Genomic DNA, 19414 nt, shown 5'->3' on the forward strand with positions numbered 1-19414 from the left:
CAGCTTCTTACAGCCATCGGAAAACTGCTAAATCTACACCAGTTTTGTTTGAAAAAGGACAAAAAAACTGGCAAAGAGTTTGGCTGGAGTTCTGCACTCAGAGCTTTAAACAGAGAAAGTAGCACAGCACAGTGAGATTGGTTCAGTTCCACAGACCCAGAAAGGGGGGGAGTGACTAGAATCACCGTCTGAAAGTGGGGCAGGAAAGCATAAAGAGTTCCCCGAGCCCACAGAGCCCTCCCAGCGCTGTCTGTCCCAGCCAGCACTTTAAAACACCACTAGAATCTGTGGGCTGAGTAGTGCACTGCAGTCCTAGTCGCACAGGCCCTGGCCTCGGTACAGACGGATGTTTCTAGGCCAAATCAAAGCAAAAGACTTTTTCCACCACTAGATTCTCTCAGTGGGTTTGGAGGTTTGGAGCTTGTCTTACTGGATGAAATAGAAACAACAAATCCATGGAATAACTCTCTTAGATTTTCTCTTTTTTTTAAGTAAAGTTACATTTAATGTGGTGGATTGAGGGCAAAATTCTCTTGGTTGCACTTGCACTGTTGGCATTTAATCACTGCATTTTACTAGGAAGGGCTGAGTAAGCTGTTGCTGTTATTTGTTTTTGAAGACATTTCCAATATCAAAGTATACAAGTCCACTAGAGACTTGATTCCCTTTTTCATTTCTTATTTTTTTGAGACAGTGCCATTGTATTCGAGGTATGAAAAGAGCGTCTGTGGGGACAAAAACATTGTCACAGCAGTTTGGGATGATAATGGTTTTAGTGGACTTGTCTTTATGCTGACACAGAGGCTGGCAGCTCTTTTTTGGAACTTTATCCACAAAATTTAACTACTGGTAACACATTTTGGTGTCAGTGTTTGACCTTGAGTTTTAGACCAGACCAGCCAACCTGAGCAGCCTGCTGTGGTTTTTGTAGAGGGGATACAGCAGCTAATGATATGACAGCAGGTAAATTCATGAAGGCAATGTTGAAAGTTGAAAGTAACATATTAATGTACAATTTTTATATCAGTAATATAATTACCGTTATTTGTACAGCACTCTTCCTAATAAAGTTACAATGTGGGGGGAAATTGAAAAAAACAAATGCTAGCGACACCAGGAAATGGAATCATAAAACACATGGATGATATAATAATGTTAAATGTAGATTAAATCATAAAATTGGAAAAGTGGAACAGTAAAACCAGAAGAAACATTAAATATTCACAAAGGAAGGATTACATTCATATGTTAGGTAGGTAGACGTTCAGATGGGAAAAAATAAAAACATTGATAACTTTATGAAAATCAGCAAGAGATAAAATGACCTAATTTGAGAGATTTTCAGTTGTAAAACATAATTGGACAATATTCTTCACTTGGTCCTCAAAACAAGGAGCAGCATCAAAAATAACACCAAACCTCTTAGCATTTAATGTCATTAAGGCAGGCAAGAAGACTGGTTACACTTGTTACTGCAATCAGTGGATTGCAGTGGAACATACAGTACAACTACATTTCCTTCTAATAGCAATTGAAGAGAACTTCATTGCTTTGTTCACATGACTGAGGGGAAGAAGATACATTGAAAACAACAGTGGGCCAAGAAGGGACCCTTGGGGAACACCACAATTAAACAGACTTAGTCTGAGTCTGATGTTACAACAGAGAAGCTTCTGTTAGAGAGATAAAATTGTAATGTTTCATTTTTTAAGGTATTACACAGATTTAATAACTTCCTGAACCCTTCCTTAAGTAGATGACTGCTCCTTAAAATACTGTAACATTCATCTTCACACCTGAAAGCTTGGAGGAAGAAAAAAAAACCTTAATATTTTCTCCATTGGTCCACACTAGTATTCAGCTTATGCAGACTCAACATTGATGAGAGAGTTGAGGCAGTGGACTGGGGCTTTTGCATGTTTTATCCCTTTTACTATAAATCCCATTGGTGTAGTGATGTAAAGCTACATTTTACACTACTGCAGATCATTAGATTGATAAAGGACTTTTTCTTGCCTTCCAAACAGCCAGTAGAATTGCTGTTGTGCAGCCTGCTCTAAGGTACTCAAGTGTTAGATGCTCTCACCAGCAACTGAACACACCAACCCAGAAGAATCTTCAAAACAGATTCAGTTAGTTTATTACCATCTTGTACTGAAGTGAAGGGAAAACAGTTACTGTCTGGGAGGTAGGAAAATGTATTCATCAAGCTGAAATGTTAATCTGTGCTTTAGAAACACTTGGCAGTAATGTTAAGTATACACAATGTAGTGTGGGTAATGGGCCTGCTCCTTAATGATGTCTGCCTCCCCCACAACTAGTACTGTCTATAAACTGTTTGATACACCTGGAGTGTCCTGAAGTGTTGTATGTGCTGTCACTACCAATTTTAAGGTTTTATCATGTGTCCTACATACATGCAGAAGGATATTTTGTATGTGGAATTATTTGGAAAGCATGAAATATTGCCAACATGACATGAGACATGAGGTAACACTTCAACAACAACCTAGCTGGAGTTGAATGTCATGAAGACAGTAATGTGTTAAAGGCTACCGCATGTAGCTCTTTAGTTGACTGAGGTGTTCTCTGCGTCTATTTATGTGTTGTGTTGTTACAGTTTTTAATCATTTTACTCTTTTTGTTGTGGTGCTAAAGGGTCGAAGCTGGATTGTGAAGCGCAGCTATGAGGATTTCCGTGTCCTGGACAAGCACCTGCACCTCTGCATCTACGACCGACGTTTCTCACAGCTGCCTGAGCTGCCTCGATTAGACAGCCTGACTGATCAGTCAGAGGTAAGCACTAGAAACACACATCTACACACATTTTAGACTGGAAATCCCATTTTCTTGTGTCCAGAGTTTAACTTTTTAATCTTGGCCTCAGGAGAAAGGAACATTATGTATGCAAAATCAGTATTTATTTTTAAGATTGGGGAACCTGGCTTTGCTTAGCTTTGCTTATGCTTTGTTTGTGTTCTCATTGAGCCATCCAGTGTTTAGTAAGCTCCTAAATTAAATGAATGATGGTATTTGCTGCCCATACACTTTTAAAATACAAGGTAACAAGGTATCAAGTTATCTAGATAAAACCTATTCCGATTACTGTGCTTTGATATCCGATATGATCTACATGGCTTTTGTCTTGGGAATGAACATTTTGATATTTTGCCAGTCATTCCCTCTTTAGCCCTCTTTTGAAATGTATTCTGAGCCAGATGAAACCTTTAAGGTCAGATTGAGGCTCTACAAGGAATGCAGAGGTATCAAACCAAACTCGCAAAACCAGTTTATCACTGAGGGTTATTGTGTGTGTGGACTCTTTCAGAATAATGAGCTGCCTGCACAACACTATTGTGCCTTCACCAGAAGCATTTAAAGGATTAATGGTTCCAACAAAATTTCCCTGGATTTTATGTTCCACTACTTTTAATATATAACCCGAGGCTGACCATTGGGTTACAATAATGAACAGTGAAGAAACTTTGAGTTTAGACAAGAAGATCTCAAACACAAGAGCTGCAACTTGTACTTCCTATACATTCTACTCAATAAGGTTTTAGTGTTAGCATTAGTCCAAGTGTGTAGATGTGGGGCACCAGAAACTATAAAAGTAAATTAGCCTTGTAATATGAAGTTATAGCTGCAGTTGTCATTGCAAATGGTTTACTGCCAAGTAAAACTCTTTAGTTCCATGATTAGTTGTATTTTTCACTCTGCAAACACGTAACAAAAGGAGCCCATAACTGCTAATGGTAATTAGTAACATAGATGGAAGGCAGCTTTGGCTGAAATTACAAATTATTGCTGTAATAGTTAAGTTTCATATTCAGTGTGTTGGTAGTGGGTGAACATAGTGCTAAATGGTAGTATCTGAAGTAAATGTAATGACTTCAACTTGTCTGTGTGTTTTCTTCCATGTTAGTCAGTTTCCCAAATGTTGTTGGCTTACCTCTCCCGGCTCTCAGCCATCGCTGACAACAAGATCAACTGTGGGCCTGCCCTCACATGGATGGAGGTAAGGCTGTGCTCTCCTCTGTCTTTAAGGAGTAGTTTTCAGTTGTCTAGCAGGTTCTTAAGTAATTGGATCTTAAGGCTTGTTTGCCAAAAGGTTGACGTATAACAATTAGTGTTAAATGTGCAAAAGGAAAAACATTGTAATCTATTTTTCTTGTTAGAAAACTGCAGGGTCCAATACAACATAATATAATAGCCCTGCATTGGTTGCTGCCTGAATTGCTGCAGCGTTGGGGGTCAAGCACTGCAAACTTATGTAATATTTAAATATGCAGCAAAGTGAAATTTCTAATTTCTTTACATACCGCACAGCTACATCAACAGATAAGGAACAATAAGACAAAAGTAGGATAAAAGATTCCTTTTTCCTCATGTTTGCTTCTAGTGTGAATGTGAAACACATATTATCTGACCTGGCCTCAGGGCCCTGCTCCTGACTGGGGACTTACAGTGATTTACTTTGTTATAAAAGATTAGTACAGGTTTGTATGACTGCACGATTACTATATAGTCTTCCCAGCTATTAATTCACTCTTCAGCAACATACTTGAATAAGATGGTAGAGAAGGAGCTGCTGAATTAACTTTTCACAAGGTGAACAAAAAAAGAAAATAAACCCTATAGGCATTCCATTTTGCAAATATATTTGCCAGTTTTGACACACTTTTAACATATGAATGTCAAGTGTAAACATTGCAGTGACACCATTTCATGAACTGAACACAGCACAAAGAGTAATGCAAAGTTGTATAATTGAGAAGTATTTCAGTGATGTGTGTGGAGCTACAGATGGGTATTGTGTGAACAGTGATGACCAGGTATTTATCTGTGGCCAGCAGTATTGTGTGAAAGGCCTGTGTATTTGTTTGTGCACCAGGTTGACAATAAGGGGAATCATCTATTGGTCCATGAAGAGTCGTCCATCAATGTGCCAGCTATCGCTGCTGCCCACGTCATCAAGCGCTACATTGCACAGGCCTCAGACGAGCTGTCCTTTGAGGTGACAACCCTCAACATCAACACTTCGCACATGCACATCCTCTCTCTCTGTCTCTAGATATACAGAGAATTCATTAGAATTCCTTACAGATATTTCCTCATCTCTTGTTGCCTTCTGCATAAAGATTACCTAACACTGAACTTGACAGACAGTGATAAAGAAAAAGAACTGCAGTAGCAATAAAGCTATCTTTTCTGATACAAATGTTTACTGTGAGCAAACTCAGCAGCTAAAAAGGTATGTTTTTAGACAAGTACAAAATCACTCTGCTCCGAAAATTCCTTTGTGTATTATGGTCTTGCAATTGAAAGTGAAAGTCTCGCTTTGTAATGATTTCAATTTTCACTGATGTCTTCTATTGGCAAGAGGTAAAAGAACAATCTTGCCTTTGTTGCTCTCTGCAGGTTGGCGACATTGTGTCAGTGATTGACATGCCCCCTAAAGAAGACACCACATGGTGGAGGGGCAAGCATGGCTTTCAGGTAGGACAGCTCACAAAATACACATACCTGTGTATATATACACACACACACACACACACACGTTTTTTCTTTCTCTGTCTTTTCCTCTGGCTGTAAACTTTTGATTAGTTTTGCACTTGAGGAATTTCAAGGACAAGGACAGAATGTTGCTGTGTAAAGCAGAGTTAGTTCAAAGACAAAGCAAGATACAAATCCTCTTTTATGTGAAGCTTTTGAGCAGATTACAGGGTGTGTGCCTCCCCCTGTAATGCTGGACTGATTCATATTCCTACATGGTCTTCAGGACAATCCTATAACACACTAAAACTTGTGCTTTTCCGGACTTTTGTCACAATCCCCCTTAATTCTCACAGTTTCAACTCCCGGCATCCCGTAGTCTAAGCATTGTATTTGCTTATTGTTCACCTCTGACTGAAATAAAGTGTAAAAATATGAATTCAAATCATTAATACTACATAATTTGATTTAGTATAAATATTTTCAGAGGGTTTAACAGCCTGTTGTACAGTATATTATAAGAAATAATAATTTGAAATGGAGGAAATGAAGTGTGTCTAGATTATGTTTGTGTGTATAGGCTCCACCCAAACAAATACATACAGAACACTGTGGGCCAGATTTTCTAAGGCTTTTCTGGCGCAGATGTGACACATTCTGCCCCAAACACATGCACTGTATCAAACAAACACAGCAGGCATGAGTCGCAGTTTGCATATCAGATTTGTGCAAGAGAGCACCAGACAGTGCTCCTTTTTGCATATGCATTTGAAGGAAGATTGTGCAAATAAGAGGAGGAGTATATTGCAATAATAACATGTTAGATTACAAAGATTGATCATGTATTTACTAATGTCACATAATGTGCGGCTGCAGGAAAATTCTCTCACTCTGAAAAGCAGGTGTAAATGTAGCACAGATGAGATTTATATGAGCCGGAAGGTGAATTTAATATAGGCCTCTATACTTATCATTCGAACTGGAGCGATAATTATTAATGAACACAGTGTCTGATTACTGTAAAAGTAAATAGTGGATGGTGTGTTATGGTTTCTATTTGAATTGGACAACTGCAACATGAATATTATGTCACTCCATCTCCTTTATGTTTCATGCCTCCTACTGCTTTAATAATGAGATATATAGCTTATAATGTCCTATTTATATGAGTGATATTTTGTGTTGCAGTAACATTCTCAGGTGGATTTGAACTGCAGCTGAAGTAAATGTTTTGAATTCAGGATCACTACATTATAATCTCTCCTCAAAGGTCTGTTATCCCAGACAAATCCCACTACTGAACTGCACCTGCTGAGCTCTCCTTCATTTACTGAATTTATCTGGAGGTCAGAACCAGGTTCAGTCCAGGAGCTGACTGCATAATGAGCTGCTGTCTTAGTAAACCAGGGGCTTAATACATGTAGATTCACTTAGTAAATCTGATACTGCAAAGCAGCTATGTAAAAGCATGAGTGTCTACATTGTGGGCAAATAATATCAATGTGAAGCACATTCTAAACTATGTCCTGTATAAATAAAGTGGTCATTATTATTAATATTTCCTACCATTGTAACAACATACCATTTTCATACAACCTCTACAGAGATCCCTTTAGTTATAATCAGAATCTTTCCACACTGCTCTCTCTCCTCTCTTGTGTGTTTTGGCTGCCTTCAAGAAGAAGTCCTGACATTCAGGCTCACTGGCAGGATGGCAGCCAGCAGGCAGATACCAATCAGTCCACTTATATTTCAGATCAGTAGCTGGACTCCGCTGGCCTCCTCTGGATTACAGAACTTCTACAGAGCCCATTGATTGCATGCAGGCTGGAAACCTGACTGTTATATATATATCACATCTACACTTTATAGCTTCACACCAAAGGCAGACTGCAGCTCACACAGGGCAGGTGTTGGAGAATGAACTGATGAGCAGCAAATGCAAAGAGTGCAGTGACACACACACCTGCAGTACCACCAGTCTCCATTAGGGGGTAGTCAGTCAGTCAGTCAGTCAGAGGTGGTGTATGTTTGTGCTGCTTGCCACTGAGCTACATCTGGCACTCTTACACTCTACAATTTAGACCTAAAGTTAAAGTCTTTAAAAGAAGAACACAGCTGCAGCAACGTGTTATTCACAAGAAGCTGCTTATTGACCTGTATGTGTAATGTACAGTGAAAATGAAAAAGGGGAATCCTAATCAAAGGGACAGAATTAAGAAAGAAATGAAAGCAAGGAAACAAAAATATGTTTTAAGATTATTCTTAAAAATATCAGGAAATCTGACATGTCCAGGCAAACTCTTCCATAGTCTAAGTGTCACAGCTTAGCAGGACCTGCCCCACAGCCTGTTTTAAACTCATTTTAGAGAAGGAACTAAACATGCACACTCTACATGCCAGTGCTGTGGTCATTGATCAGTCGACGTCCAAACCACAAAATGGTTTGCTTCGTGACCGGTCTTCTGACACCAAAATCACATGACTGATGTGACATCCACACCTCAGTATAGATTCTATGTTGCCTCTTTCTCAGTCTTCATTTTATTATCTAAATCTGATTGTTCTTCCTCCCACCTCCCTCTATCACTCCTATGCTCTATGCAGGTTGGCTTCTTTCCCAGCGAGTGTGTGGAGCTCATAAATGATAAAGTGCCGCAGTCCATGACCAACTCGGTGCCAAAACCAGGTACTCCTCCTTCCCCCCCCCCCCCCCCCCCCCCTCCTCTTAAACCATTCAGAGGAAATGTGTTAGAAGGAAGTTATCACTGATGGAAGTTAATGTCTCACTGATATGGCTGAATTTTCAGGAAGTGGTTAGGTCTGTGATAGAGGAAGAGACTTGAGGTGTGTGTGGGTGTGTGTCACACCTTGCTCACAAATGATATTGCTGGTCTGACAGACTTGTTGCATCAAGGAAGTGATTTTGTATCGATTTTGGTCTAACATACTTACACCCTGTTTGATCATTTTGAATGAGTGAAATGCTTTTTCTTAAATCCAAACCCTCAACTCATTTGAAACATTTGGTAATAAGCCTAATCTGAAAATGAAATTATTATACAGTGCCCTGTAGAGGTCCCGTCTGTTTTAATAGAAGTGAATTATAACACATAATCATCAGTATTATTCAATTTATGAGTACGTTAGAGTGAAAGGAAACCCATAATTCTGACACAACATCCCCTTAAATAGCAAGCTAATCATGTTATATTGACTCAGCACTATGCAAATAACTGTGCTAATCTATTGCTGTCCAGAGCAAACAGATAAGCTCTTTAGCACGCTCCTGACAGCGTCGAACACAAATGTATAAGTATAAACCCTCTTAGCAACATTTAACAACATTTGGCAGCTGCGATACTGAGCTGAACTTGAACTTCACCCTCACCTCATCACACACTGAATTACACACCGCAGCTGCCAACGAAAATAGCAGCTCGCGTCATGTTGTTTTGACCGAGCCCTTTTGATCAAACCTCAGTGTGTTGTGCGAATCCACGTCACATCTTCCATATCCAAAGACTGATTCATCCAATATGACTCAATGTCACAGCCATCCGGCTGGCTTTGGGGTGGGCGAGCACAGCCGGATCCTAACCATCAAAAAGCCTCCGGGACTAAGGGGGTCTGCATTAAGTAATGACACAGCGAAAAAAAAACACACCAACCCCACAAGATCAACAATTACAGGCAATGGGATATCATTATAGTCACAGGGGTTTCGGGTGCCTTTTGGATGCCTGTGTTATCTGATGTGCCAGTCTAGTTTGGAACCCAAGTTTTTGAGCCTTTCAGACTGTGTGACTGATTAGAAATGCATCTTGCAGTGTTGAGTTAACTGTTGCAGTGCACGCACAACACACTCTACAGTCCAAGGCTTGACTTAATCTGCCTGCACACTCCCCTGCTTTGGAGCAATGTTTCAATGCTTGTTTTTGTTTGTTTGTTTTTTTGCATGTGTCCTTATTTGTTAACCACACATTTGTTTCATTACAGAGTATCCACAGGTCAAGTATATACTTTAAATATCCCATATACAGAAAATTCTCTGGAATTGCCCATTTTTGCATAGAATTGTTATTGATTAGTGATGTTCTTCAGCTAAGTTCAATCAGATATATGTATATGATTTAGCTTTGAAATCAATCCTGGCTCATACATAGTAATAACTAAAATCTAACATTGGGTTCTCTAAAAGCAGCAGATGCCCTGTTGTCAGTAATATTAACTTGGCCTAAATGATCAGTGGCACAGCAAATAACTTAAGTGTTCCTGTGTCCAAACTGCATTGCTTGTTCTCCACTGCCTCAATGCATCTTTAATGCTGTTGTTGTCTCACTGCACAGGGATGTTCAGTAGTATTAGCATGTGTCTTGATTTGTTGCATTTGACTGTGACTCCTCTGCCTCAGCCTCCCCCTGCTCTGGCCTGCAGCCTGCTTCTTGGAGTCTCTTCCCCCCCTGTGCGTGTTGGTATACACACTTCATCCACCCCCGCCCACTCACCCCTCCCTCACTCACTCACTCACTCACTCACTCACACACATGTTTGCACATTTTAAGACCGGGATGATTGTAGTTAAAGTTAAATTTTACTTCTCTGGTTAAGAAGACTTGTTTTACTGATGTATGCAACATTTCTTTGAGTATTCGTTACCAGACATTTTTTCTATACTGTCTCACTATTGCTTTAACATCAAAGTATCATTTCTGTGCAAAGCTTCTGACCTAAAAGTCCCAAAGTACACAGTTGCTCTGTTCTCTAACGTGAAGTGCTTCTCTCCCTCTGCTGCTTCTCTCATGTCTCCATCATCCATCCATCCATCTGTCTGTTGGTCCATCTGTCCATCGGGCTGCATGCAGACTTGGAGATGGAGAGTGTAATACAGGACAATGCATGGGTGGCCGACCCGCTAAACCACTACAGCCTAAGTTCAGGTAGACAAAAACCCTTCAGTGTGCTGCCCTATCCAAAAACTAACTCCACACCCCCCAGTGATGTGTTTGCACTGTGTGACTCTGATAAGACTAGTATGTATACATGTCAGTAGCTTAAAATTGGGATAATAGCTTGAGTTGTATCTTCAGTCTTCACCCAGGGGAATCTTGTGTACTTTCTGGTATTGCACAACAAGAGGAGGACCTTTCCCAACCTAATAAACTGTCCTGTTTGTGACCTTAAACACACTTATCCCCATTATCTCTACACTTAGTGGATCAATAAGCTCTTAGTCACATCTGGTTGTGCAGTAATAGTAGTGTATGTTAACACAGTAATGTGGAAAGGGTTCATTTTCCTGTGTGTGTGTGTGTGTGTGTGTGTGTGTGTGTGTGTGTGTGTGTTTGAATTTTCTGTCACTTAAATTGCTATAAACATGCTATAAGAAAAGGTCTGTGTGGTTCAAGTATATGCTAATATTTCCCTTTAGGTTTGTCACATAAACTACATTGTTTAGGTGACAAACCTAATTGTTGTTGTTATCATAATGTTGTATTTTCATATGTTTGCATATGTTTCAGGTTTGTCAGAATAAATGTTCCTGAGTTCATTTTGAATGAGATTCACCTGTAAAAGAACACTGTATTTAAAAGAGTTTTTCTTATTAGATGTAACACCAACCCCGCTTTTCAAAGAGTGCTCTCAAAAGAGAACAATCTTATCCCTGCAGCCCCCTGTTCTTTTTCTGTTTTGGCCCCTCAAGGTGCATGCAAATGTCTTCAGGGGTGAGCCAGGTTACTACAGCATTTCTCAAAGCTGCTGAATGTACCCTATGCCTGGATGAGGGCCAGCTGTGTTTGTGTGTGTCTGTTTGGTTGAAGCTGAAAGGCCACGGCAGGGGTGCCGTGGTGCTAGGTCTCGACCGGCCTTGATTTATTTAATCCTTTTACAATGAGGGGGCCTGTAAACCCATCCATTGAGCGTTAAGCTTTGTTCTGCAACAGTAAGAATCTCTGTCTCCCTCTCCATGGCGACTGAAAGAGCACATTCCTGCAGGGAGCCACACAGCATCGGAAAAATACGTTCGCTCTGCCTAGATCCACTCTGCTCACCACTAACCTTTGCTGTTTCCCAGTAAAACGATGGAAATTGTTAACATGCTGCACTGCTCTAGTTAAAAAGAAAGCCAAAGAGGACAGGAGTTAGTCCTCTGGCCCATGTGTTCATCTGTTGTGTTGCAGTGGAAGCTGTTAACAGAGTCTAGTCTCTTCACAGTTAAAGCAGACTCTTTTATTGACATCAATATGAAAATAAAGAGTTGGGAGCTTTGGATTAATAATGACAGTCAGTCTTCTTTTCCTCCCCAGACAGCCCAATAGACCTACCAGTTACTGACCCAGATGTGGAGCCCCCTCTCTCCCCTCCTTAGTGCAGGCCTTCGTCATGTCTGGGGACCAGTGATTTGGGCAGCTGTGAGCATATATGAGCCAGGACAGCTGCTTATGTGAGGGAGAGAGGAAGGGAAATGGGGAGAGAATGTGTGAGACAGAGTAAGATTTGTCCTCCTGTTCCCGAGGATCTCAGATCATTTCCTGGTGCTCCAGCTCTGGGCTGTGAAATCACGCAAGCTCCCTTGTGTAATGTGTTGCTCCAAAGCTTCAACAAGAGACTGTTGTTGTAGAGCGTACTTTGTTTGGGGGAGGCTGCTCTCAGGCCATGTTGTAAACTGAGTGAGTGTGTAAAGGCACAATCATTTTTTACACCTTTTCTTCCCGCAGTGGACCCACCGCCAAACGTTTGCTAATGAACATCTGTAATTGCATCACGAAGAGCTATATTGCATCATTATTGTGATGCATTGCTTCATTACTAAAACAAATGCTCACATCCAACTGTATTGTCGCAAAGCTTCAAAGCTTACAGGCATTTAAGCAGCAGGTAGGAATTCAAATTTTACAGCCATGTTTATGTTTTAGAATGCATAGCGTTCTGCTTCTGTGCATTGAAGTTGGCATTCAGCTGTAAAACACACTTCCTCATTCTTCCCACATCCCAGGAGTGAGATAGATTATGCAAATCCATACAAAATAGCAGCTGTATGATAATTAAGTCTAACACAAGGCTCTCATACTGTAACATGGTATATGGCATCAGGGCAGGAGCTCTACTTCCTGTATATGTGACTGGTACTTTGTGGACATTTGTCCCAAAGGTCAACTCCACCTGCTGCTTTACTGCCTCTACCATGTGAGTGACAATCCATGGGGACATTTATTTCCACAGTGCATTATGTGATCTACAATGCCTCCAGAACATAACTGCAAACATTTAATGCTGTTTATAAATTGGACAAATGAATTAGAGGAGAGAAAACTCAAACTGATAGTATGTTGTTTATTCAGCCTCCTATTAGAGCTCTTCCTCACAGTCAGTTCAGGGTGAAAAAGTCAACAGGTTTCATTGTAGTTTCAGAGGTTATCATTTCCCCACATACAGTATGATCAGTGCTGACTTGTCCGAGTTGAACTTAGTTTGACTTTCTCTGTTATTTTCTGACATGCCTAGAGTTAGTGCTAGGTGATATTAGATGAAACATTTCATTTCAAAGAGCACAACATTACATATAGAAGGAAGATGAACAGTGGTGGAATATGTATTCAGATCCAATACTTAAAGGTTCTCTGTAGGGTTTTCTTGTAAACAACAACAAGTTCTGTGTACGTTGTCTGTTAGTCACCATAACTTATTGGGTGTATCCTTGAAGTCTAACTTAGTCTAAGTATTTAAAAACCTGCATTGCTTACATCCATGTTTACTGGTTTGCAGTGCCCCCATTGCTGGCACATTCCAGCCTCCTGTAGATCATTGAAAAAAATGTTCAACTATTGGCAGGACTGTGCATCACGTTACCCAGTGCTACTAGAGGTCAGAAACTCGGCCGAGTACTTTAGAGTAAAAGTACAAATAAAACAAAAATCCTATTTAATTAAAAGTAGTATTAGTGGTAAAATGTACTGAAAGTATTGAAAGGTACTGGTCCTGAAGAAAAATGGCCCTTGTAACTATATATATATTCTGAGTAAATGCTGATATTCAACATCCAAAACACATGGATCAGACTGTAAACACTAATGCAATGAACATGTAAGTATAATTTCACTGGAGCTACTTTGAGCTATTTTATGTACAGTTAGGTGGTTTAGTCCAGTGGTTCCCAACCTGGTCTGGCCCCCTCAAAGGTTTACAAAATAAATCTGGGGGGTCATGAGATGAATAATTGGTTAGGAAATAAAGGGAGAAAAAGTTTTTTTTTGGGTGGGGTGCGGGGGGACTTTGGACTCAATCTTTGCTTTTTTTCTGAAATATTGGGTAATTATACCTCTTTGGGCCTCAGACTGTTATTTAAGTGAAAACATCTGAGAAGTTTAAAGGGGAAAACTTTGGTTGAACTGCTAAATGTGATATGGGGCCCCAACCATACTGCTTTAAAACAGGTCACAAGCCAAAAAACCTGCCAATGCATTGTTTTTATAAGCTCTTTTTTATGTAAAATCTTAATCTGAATAATAATTATAACTGCCAAATAAGTGTAGCAGAATTAAAGAATACAATACAGAAGTATAAAGTAGCATAAAATGGACATACTCAGTGTAAGTACCTTCACATTGTACTTAAGTACAGCACTTGAGTAAATGTACTTAGATACAGTCCACCACCAAAGATAGAACATTTCAGAACCCACATAAATACAGAATTATCTTTGGAAGGAGGCAAAAAGGCATGGAGGGAAATTTAGGATCAGCTCAAACTAATGTTTGTCTATGTGTAACTTGTTAAACACAGCTGAAATCACATGAAGAGGAAGAGTCTGACTGCAGTCTTGTGATTCTGGACCAACAACAAATTAGTTTGACTTTATTTTGACTCAACATGTCTTCTTAGGGACTAAGCTAGTTAAAGAATTAATAAGATAATGCCTCCAGGGGGCCACATGGCCCCTCAGAGGGGAGAGCTGATTTCAAGTCAAGGTAAGGCCAACTTGTATGACGTTTAAGCTGGACTGAATCATTCTGTCAGTCAGCGAGTGTCAGCTTGGGGTCGGTCGGTCAGTAGAGAAAAATTTGAGTGTGAGAGTCCGTCTTCCCTGCTGTCACGAGACCAGTTGGAGCCTGACAAGAGTTTTTCAGATGTGTTTGATTTGGTCAGTTCAGAGGACATTGAAACTGTGAACCTGACAGCAGCCAATGAGACAGTAGGTCAAAGGGGAAGTAAATAAGAATGAACTACTTCTACTCTCATTGTAACCGTCTCAACATAGCTTCTCAACTCAGCCTAATCCAGTCTCTTGGGTTTTTAATAATTTATTTAAACCTTGTATAGTAGGCATAACATTACACAATCTGTTCACATAAGTATGTAATTACAAATTAAGCAATTATTAATGTAATATAATGTTGGAGGATTCTGACAGTGAGCAGTGGGGTTGCTTGTTAGGACCATGTGTGTGTGCAGTTTGAAAGCAGTTTCCACTTAGTTAAACCACCAGCTTGCCTCCTGGCTGCTTCCCGTGCTACCTTCAAATGCTGTCAGAAATATTGGAATGAAGCACATGAGTAAGCCAGCAACGTCGACATGACTGTGAGGCAGGTATTTCAGGGAAGAGAACATGAACTCAACTGAAAGCCACTAGAGAACACATTCTTAATGCACATCGTATCCTCTTGTAAAACTGCAACACAAGAGTAGCTCCAAGCTGTTTCATCTTTCATCTGTTTTGTTACATGACCCCATTTTCTCATTTCTGGATAGAAGCACTGAAATGCAGAAAGGCTGTACAGAATTTATCTAATTGACCTTGTATATGGGGGCTTAAGGAACTCCACATGGTCTGTCTAGGTGCAGACATGGCATTAAGTACTTTAGTTTTAATCTGTTAACCTCGTGTTGTTGTTTAGGGCCGCACCACTTCGTCATATTGACTTCAGTTGCAATAGCGTTTACAACCTTGTTAGATAAGGAATAACAAGCGGTAATTCCATTATTTCCGGGAGCACTTGAAAGCAGCGCGAGTCGGGTTGTAAACCAATACGTTAAAGCGGAGCTGTGTGTGTGTGTGTGTGTGTGTGTGTGTGTGTGTGTGTGTGTGTGTGTGTGTGTGTGTGTGTGTGTGTGTGTGTGTGTGTGTGTGTGTGTGTGTGTGTGTGTATAGATAGTAGCTGACAGAGCAAAGAGGAAGGTCTGCGGCGCTCCTCTGCCCGTTGTGTCTAAACTTTAAACTTTTACTGTCTTTCTCTCTTCGGTTAAATACTTTAGCCGCTCCAACTTACTTTCAGATTAGGTTTCGTCGCTATTTTAACGGTTTCACGGTTAACGAAAGAAAAGTGGAAAGTTGTACTTCGGACTTTTTTTGAAATCCTGTCATAAAGCCTCGTTATGGAGCGAAGGTAAGAGAATTCATTTGAATTGTTTGGAGTTTAAATTCAGTCCACTTCAGTCAAAACAGTAAAACTGTACACCGGCTATTAGCGCAGTGTTACATGTATCGCGTTTATGGGGAGTAAACAATGTGAATGGACTGCACTTTGAATGATGGAGGTCTTAAGGAAATATGGAAAATATCGCTCCTTCCCCTCATGACTCCTCATTTTCCAGCTTCTCTCTTCTTACACGTAACTTAATATTGTGAAATGTGAATAATATTTCCCACTAATGTCAATATCATAAGCTATTAAACAAAGATACAAAACGAAATCTTAGGAAAGTTTTGACATGCTGAAGTTTTGGAATAATGAATATATAATTTTCCATTACTGAAATGTTAACTTTTCATATTTGCCCAATGTATTTTATAATTTATTATTAAATGACTTTAGAGAAGTCGCACCTATTTGCTGTCCAGTGGATTGAAACTGTTTATGGTAATGATGCTGATTTTTTTTTTTTCTTTCAGTAGCCTAACAATGAAAAATAAGTCTGATATCTCTGCTGTGCTATACTGTTACACCATGTGGCATAATTATTGGGTGAGACCACACAGGGCTCAGCTGGCATCGCCCCTCTGTCCTCTCAACCCTCCCAAAAAGTTGTGTTCAGTGGTGCATTGAAAGATGGAACAATAAGGCCTTTTGCTCCCGCTATCATTGCACACTTAGGCTCTTATGTCCAAACAGAGGTCACTGTCACTCATGACTGGCTTTTAATAGGCAGACACTGCTCTGTTGTTTACACAGACTAAACGGCCATCCAGAAACACCAACAGGATTTGGGTGGGATGTGTTCATGGGTGTAAACACAGTGTCTCCCAGTGATGTGCTCTGTTTTTTTTAGTTTGTAATGCAAATGTTATCTCTAGTGGTAGTCACCTCTTTATGGACAAATGTCCTTTTTTCAATGACAGCAATCAGGAAGTGATACATATGATAGTGTTAAATGGCTGTTTGTCATACAAAGTTGTGGCAAAAGTAATACATTGAAAAAAGTATTGATAAATTGGCCGACAGCAAATATGGAAACTTGAACATTCTCAGACTTACAAACATCACTAATATGACTGTCAAACTCTATGACAGTCTCTATATCTGACTATATTTCTGCATTTATATGAAGATTGGTGGAGATTCTGTATAAAACTTGGAACATATAGCTGAAAAACAAGACTTTTGAAAGTCCCAATGCTGTAGAAAGGCTTTTAACTAGTTTAGAAAATCTTCTGGTGCATACACAAATTACATTCCAGCCTCAACCCTTGATCTCACAGCATGTAGATTTCTGACATAGAGGATATAATTATGTCTAAACCGTTCTCATTATGATTTTTTTGTTTGAATTTCCCGCTCCGCAGCCTACGTGGGCGTGCGTGGCTGGAGTCTGGAGGGGGTGCTGGCTGAAGTGAAAAGGCTGAGCTGAGCTGTGATGAGAGCATTGTGAAGCCCCAAGGAGCTGCAGTCACGCCTACTGGTGCTTGTGTATTCAGGGGAAACTGACACGCACAGTAGTTGTATCAAATATCTCAGGCCGGAGTCCGCTGATTGGCTCTATGGTGTCACTGCTCTACTTTAGGAAGCAATGGCAGCGTTGTGTTGCTATGAAGTTGGAATTTTCCTCCAATCTGTGTCCTTTGAAAAGCTCCTCGCTAATTGAAAGGAATGAGGCGGTGGGTTTTGGGTCGGAGCGGGGGAAAGAGAGCATGATGTTTGCCATTACGTCTGTAATTGTTCCTGCTGTAATGCTCGGCCTCTTTTCTCCTCACCCCCAGCTCGTCATATCCCAGCCCTCCTTGGGGAAAAGCCTCACCAGTCACACAGCCTGCAACTGAAACCTGTCAGTATTTGTCAGGCAATAACCACCCTTCACTGTGTTTAGCTTTGGATTTTATCTGCTATGTATGCAAATGCCAGGCATGAGCTGATGGCTCTCATTTCCCTAACTGTGAGCATCTGGGGCCCCTATCCCCTCCCAGAGTGTCACATGTCAAAAATTTGCCATCAGATTTGATGATTTTGCAAACGTCCAGAAATATTTAACACAAACCATTTAATCTCAGCTGATAAAGGAGAACTCAACCAATTTTACTGGTGAAGCTCATTTTACTGGTTAGGGTTAGCCTTTGAAAACAGTTGTACAAAGTGTTGCAGCTCTAACCCTGGTGATGTCATAATGATGTCATTAGGATTATCTCAATTTGGGCTTGGTGATCAAAAATTTTAGAGCTGCAATGAGTAGTTGATTATTTGATTAGTCGCCAACTATAAAATTAATCGCCAACCATTTTGATAATTGATTAATCATTCTGAGTCATTTTTTAAGAACAAAATGTCCGAATTCTCTGATTCCAGCTTCTCAAATGTGAATATTTCCCTGGTTTCTTTAGTCTTCTCTGACAGTAAACTGAATATCTTTGGGTTGTGGACTGTTATGGACAAAATATGACATTTGAAGATGTTACCTCAAACAACTAATCAAAATAATTGTTAGTTGCAGCCCTATTAATTTCATAGCAGAAAACTTATTTTACAAACTGGTGATGTGGTATTTGATTGCGAGGCAGGAAGGGACCAATGAAAGACGCTATTCACTTGCATTATGGGAAATGTAGTGTTTGGAGGTTGACCCATACTAGGGACTAAAAGTCATGATATCTAGTTCTCTGCTTCGATGTAAACCATTTTCTGTTTAAATGTGTCTTTTGTAAGACTTCCAACTTTGTGGAAGTACAATACTAAATCACCGGAGTACCCTCTAAAGAAACCCCTTAGCTATAAATCATGTAATTAATGTGTCAGAAAGCAATTTTTAAGGTACTATCAGTCTTACTATTCTTAAATGAAATGCCTTTTACCCTGATGGATTTCAGCAGTGAGCATGTCAGAGGCAGTTTCAATGCTGAGCATGCTTGCTGGCCCTTAGGCTGTCATCTGCCCTGACAGTAAGCAGATGGGAGTCTCTGTCCGTCCTCTGGAGAGTCACGCTTGCCATTGCACTCCTCTTCATCACGTCTTACAGTCAGTCTGGCTTCCTAAATAAAAGCAACGTGTCAGTATAAGCCAACACAGTTGCACAGTCAGCCCCCCCACCCCCCCCACCCCACATGATACTGAAGGACCTTTTTGATGCCTCAACAGTGAGTAAACAAAGCTGCCTCAGCGGTTTTGTGTGCGGGTACAGCAGCACAGAAAGAATTTCTCCCCGAGGGGTGAATTGTAGCTCCGCTTCTCTCTGAAATGGAACGATGGGTCTTGTTTGTGGATGCTGGCTCAGAGGCCGGCTGTTGATTCCGAATTGATTGAGCTGCTTCATAAAAATGGCACACAGTGGAGACTTGGGATTCAGAATTTCACCCAGACATTATTTACAAGGAAGAGGGAGTTCATTGTAAGAAGGACTTAGGAAGGATTAGAGACACTAGTGGGCGTTGTGAACTAGGGCTGCAACTACTGATTATTTTTTATTACCAATTGATCTGCTGATTTATTTTCTC

The 19414-nt window shown here is 40.3% G+C and overlaps 1 protein-coding gene across 8 annotated transcripts in view; it reads left to right on the forward strand.

Moving 5' to 3' along the window:
* Positions 1-19414, forward strand: part of arhgap32b (Rho GTPase activating protein 32b) — a 109047-nt gene that overhangs the window by 69192 nt on the left and 20441 nt on the right. For 4 of the 8 annotated variants that reach the window (XM_067607311.1, XM_067607312.1, XM_067607313.1 and 1 more), the window contains 7 exons: positions 2659-2796; positions 3926-4018; positions 4895-5017; positions 5422-5499; positions 8104-8185; positions 9911-9961; positions 10362-10436. In XM_067607311.1, the coding sequence (XP_067463412.1) occupies positions 2659-2796; positions 3926-4018; positions 4895-5017; positions 5422-5499; positions 8104-8185; positions 9911-9961; positions 10362-10436 (640 nt within the window). Of the gene's footprint in view, positions 1-2658; positions 2797-3925; positions 4019-4894; positions 5018-5421; positions 5500-8103; positions 8186-9910; positions 9962-10361; positions 10437-15635; positions 15882-17627; positions 17758-19414 lie in introns of those variants that run through there. The other 4 variants (XM_067607314.1, XM_067607315.1, XM_067607317.1 and 1 more) reach the window with 4 other exon arrangements.

This window comes from Thunnus thynnus, chromosome 13 (genome assembly GCF_963924715.1).
Source record: "Thunnus thynnus chromosome 13, fThuThy2.1, whole genome shotgun sequence".
Classification (NCBI taxonomy): domain Eukaryota; kingdom Metazoa; phylum Chordata; class Actinopteri; order Scombriformes; family Scombridae; genus Thunnus; species Thunnus thynnus.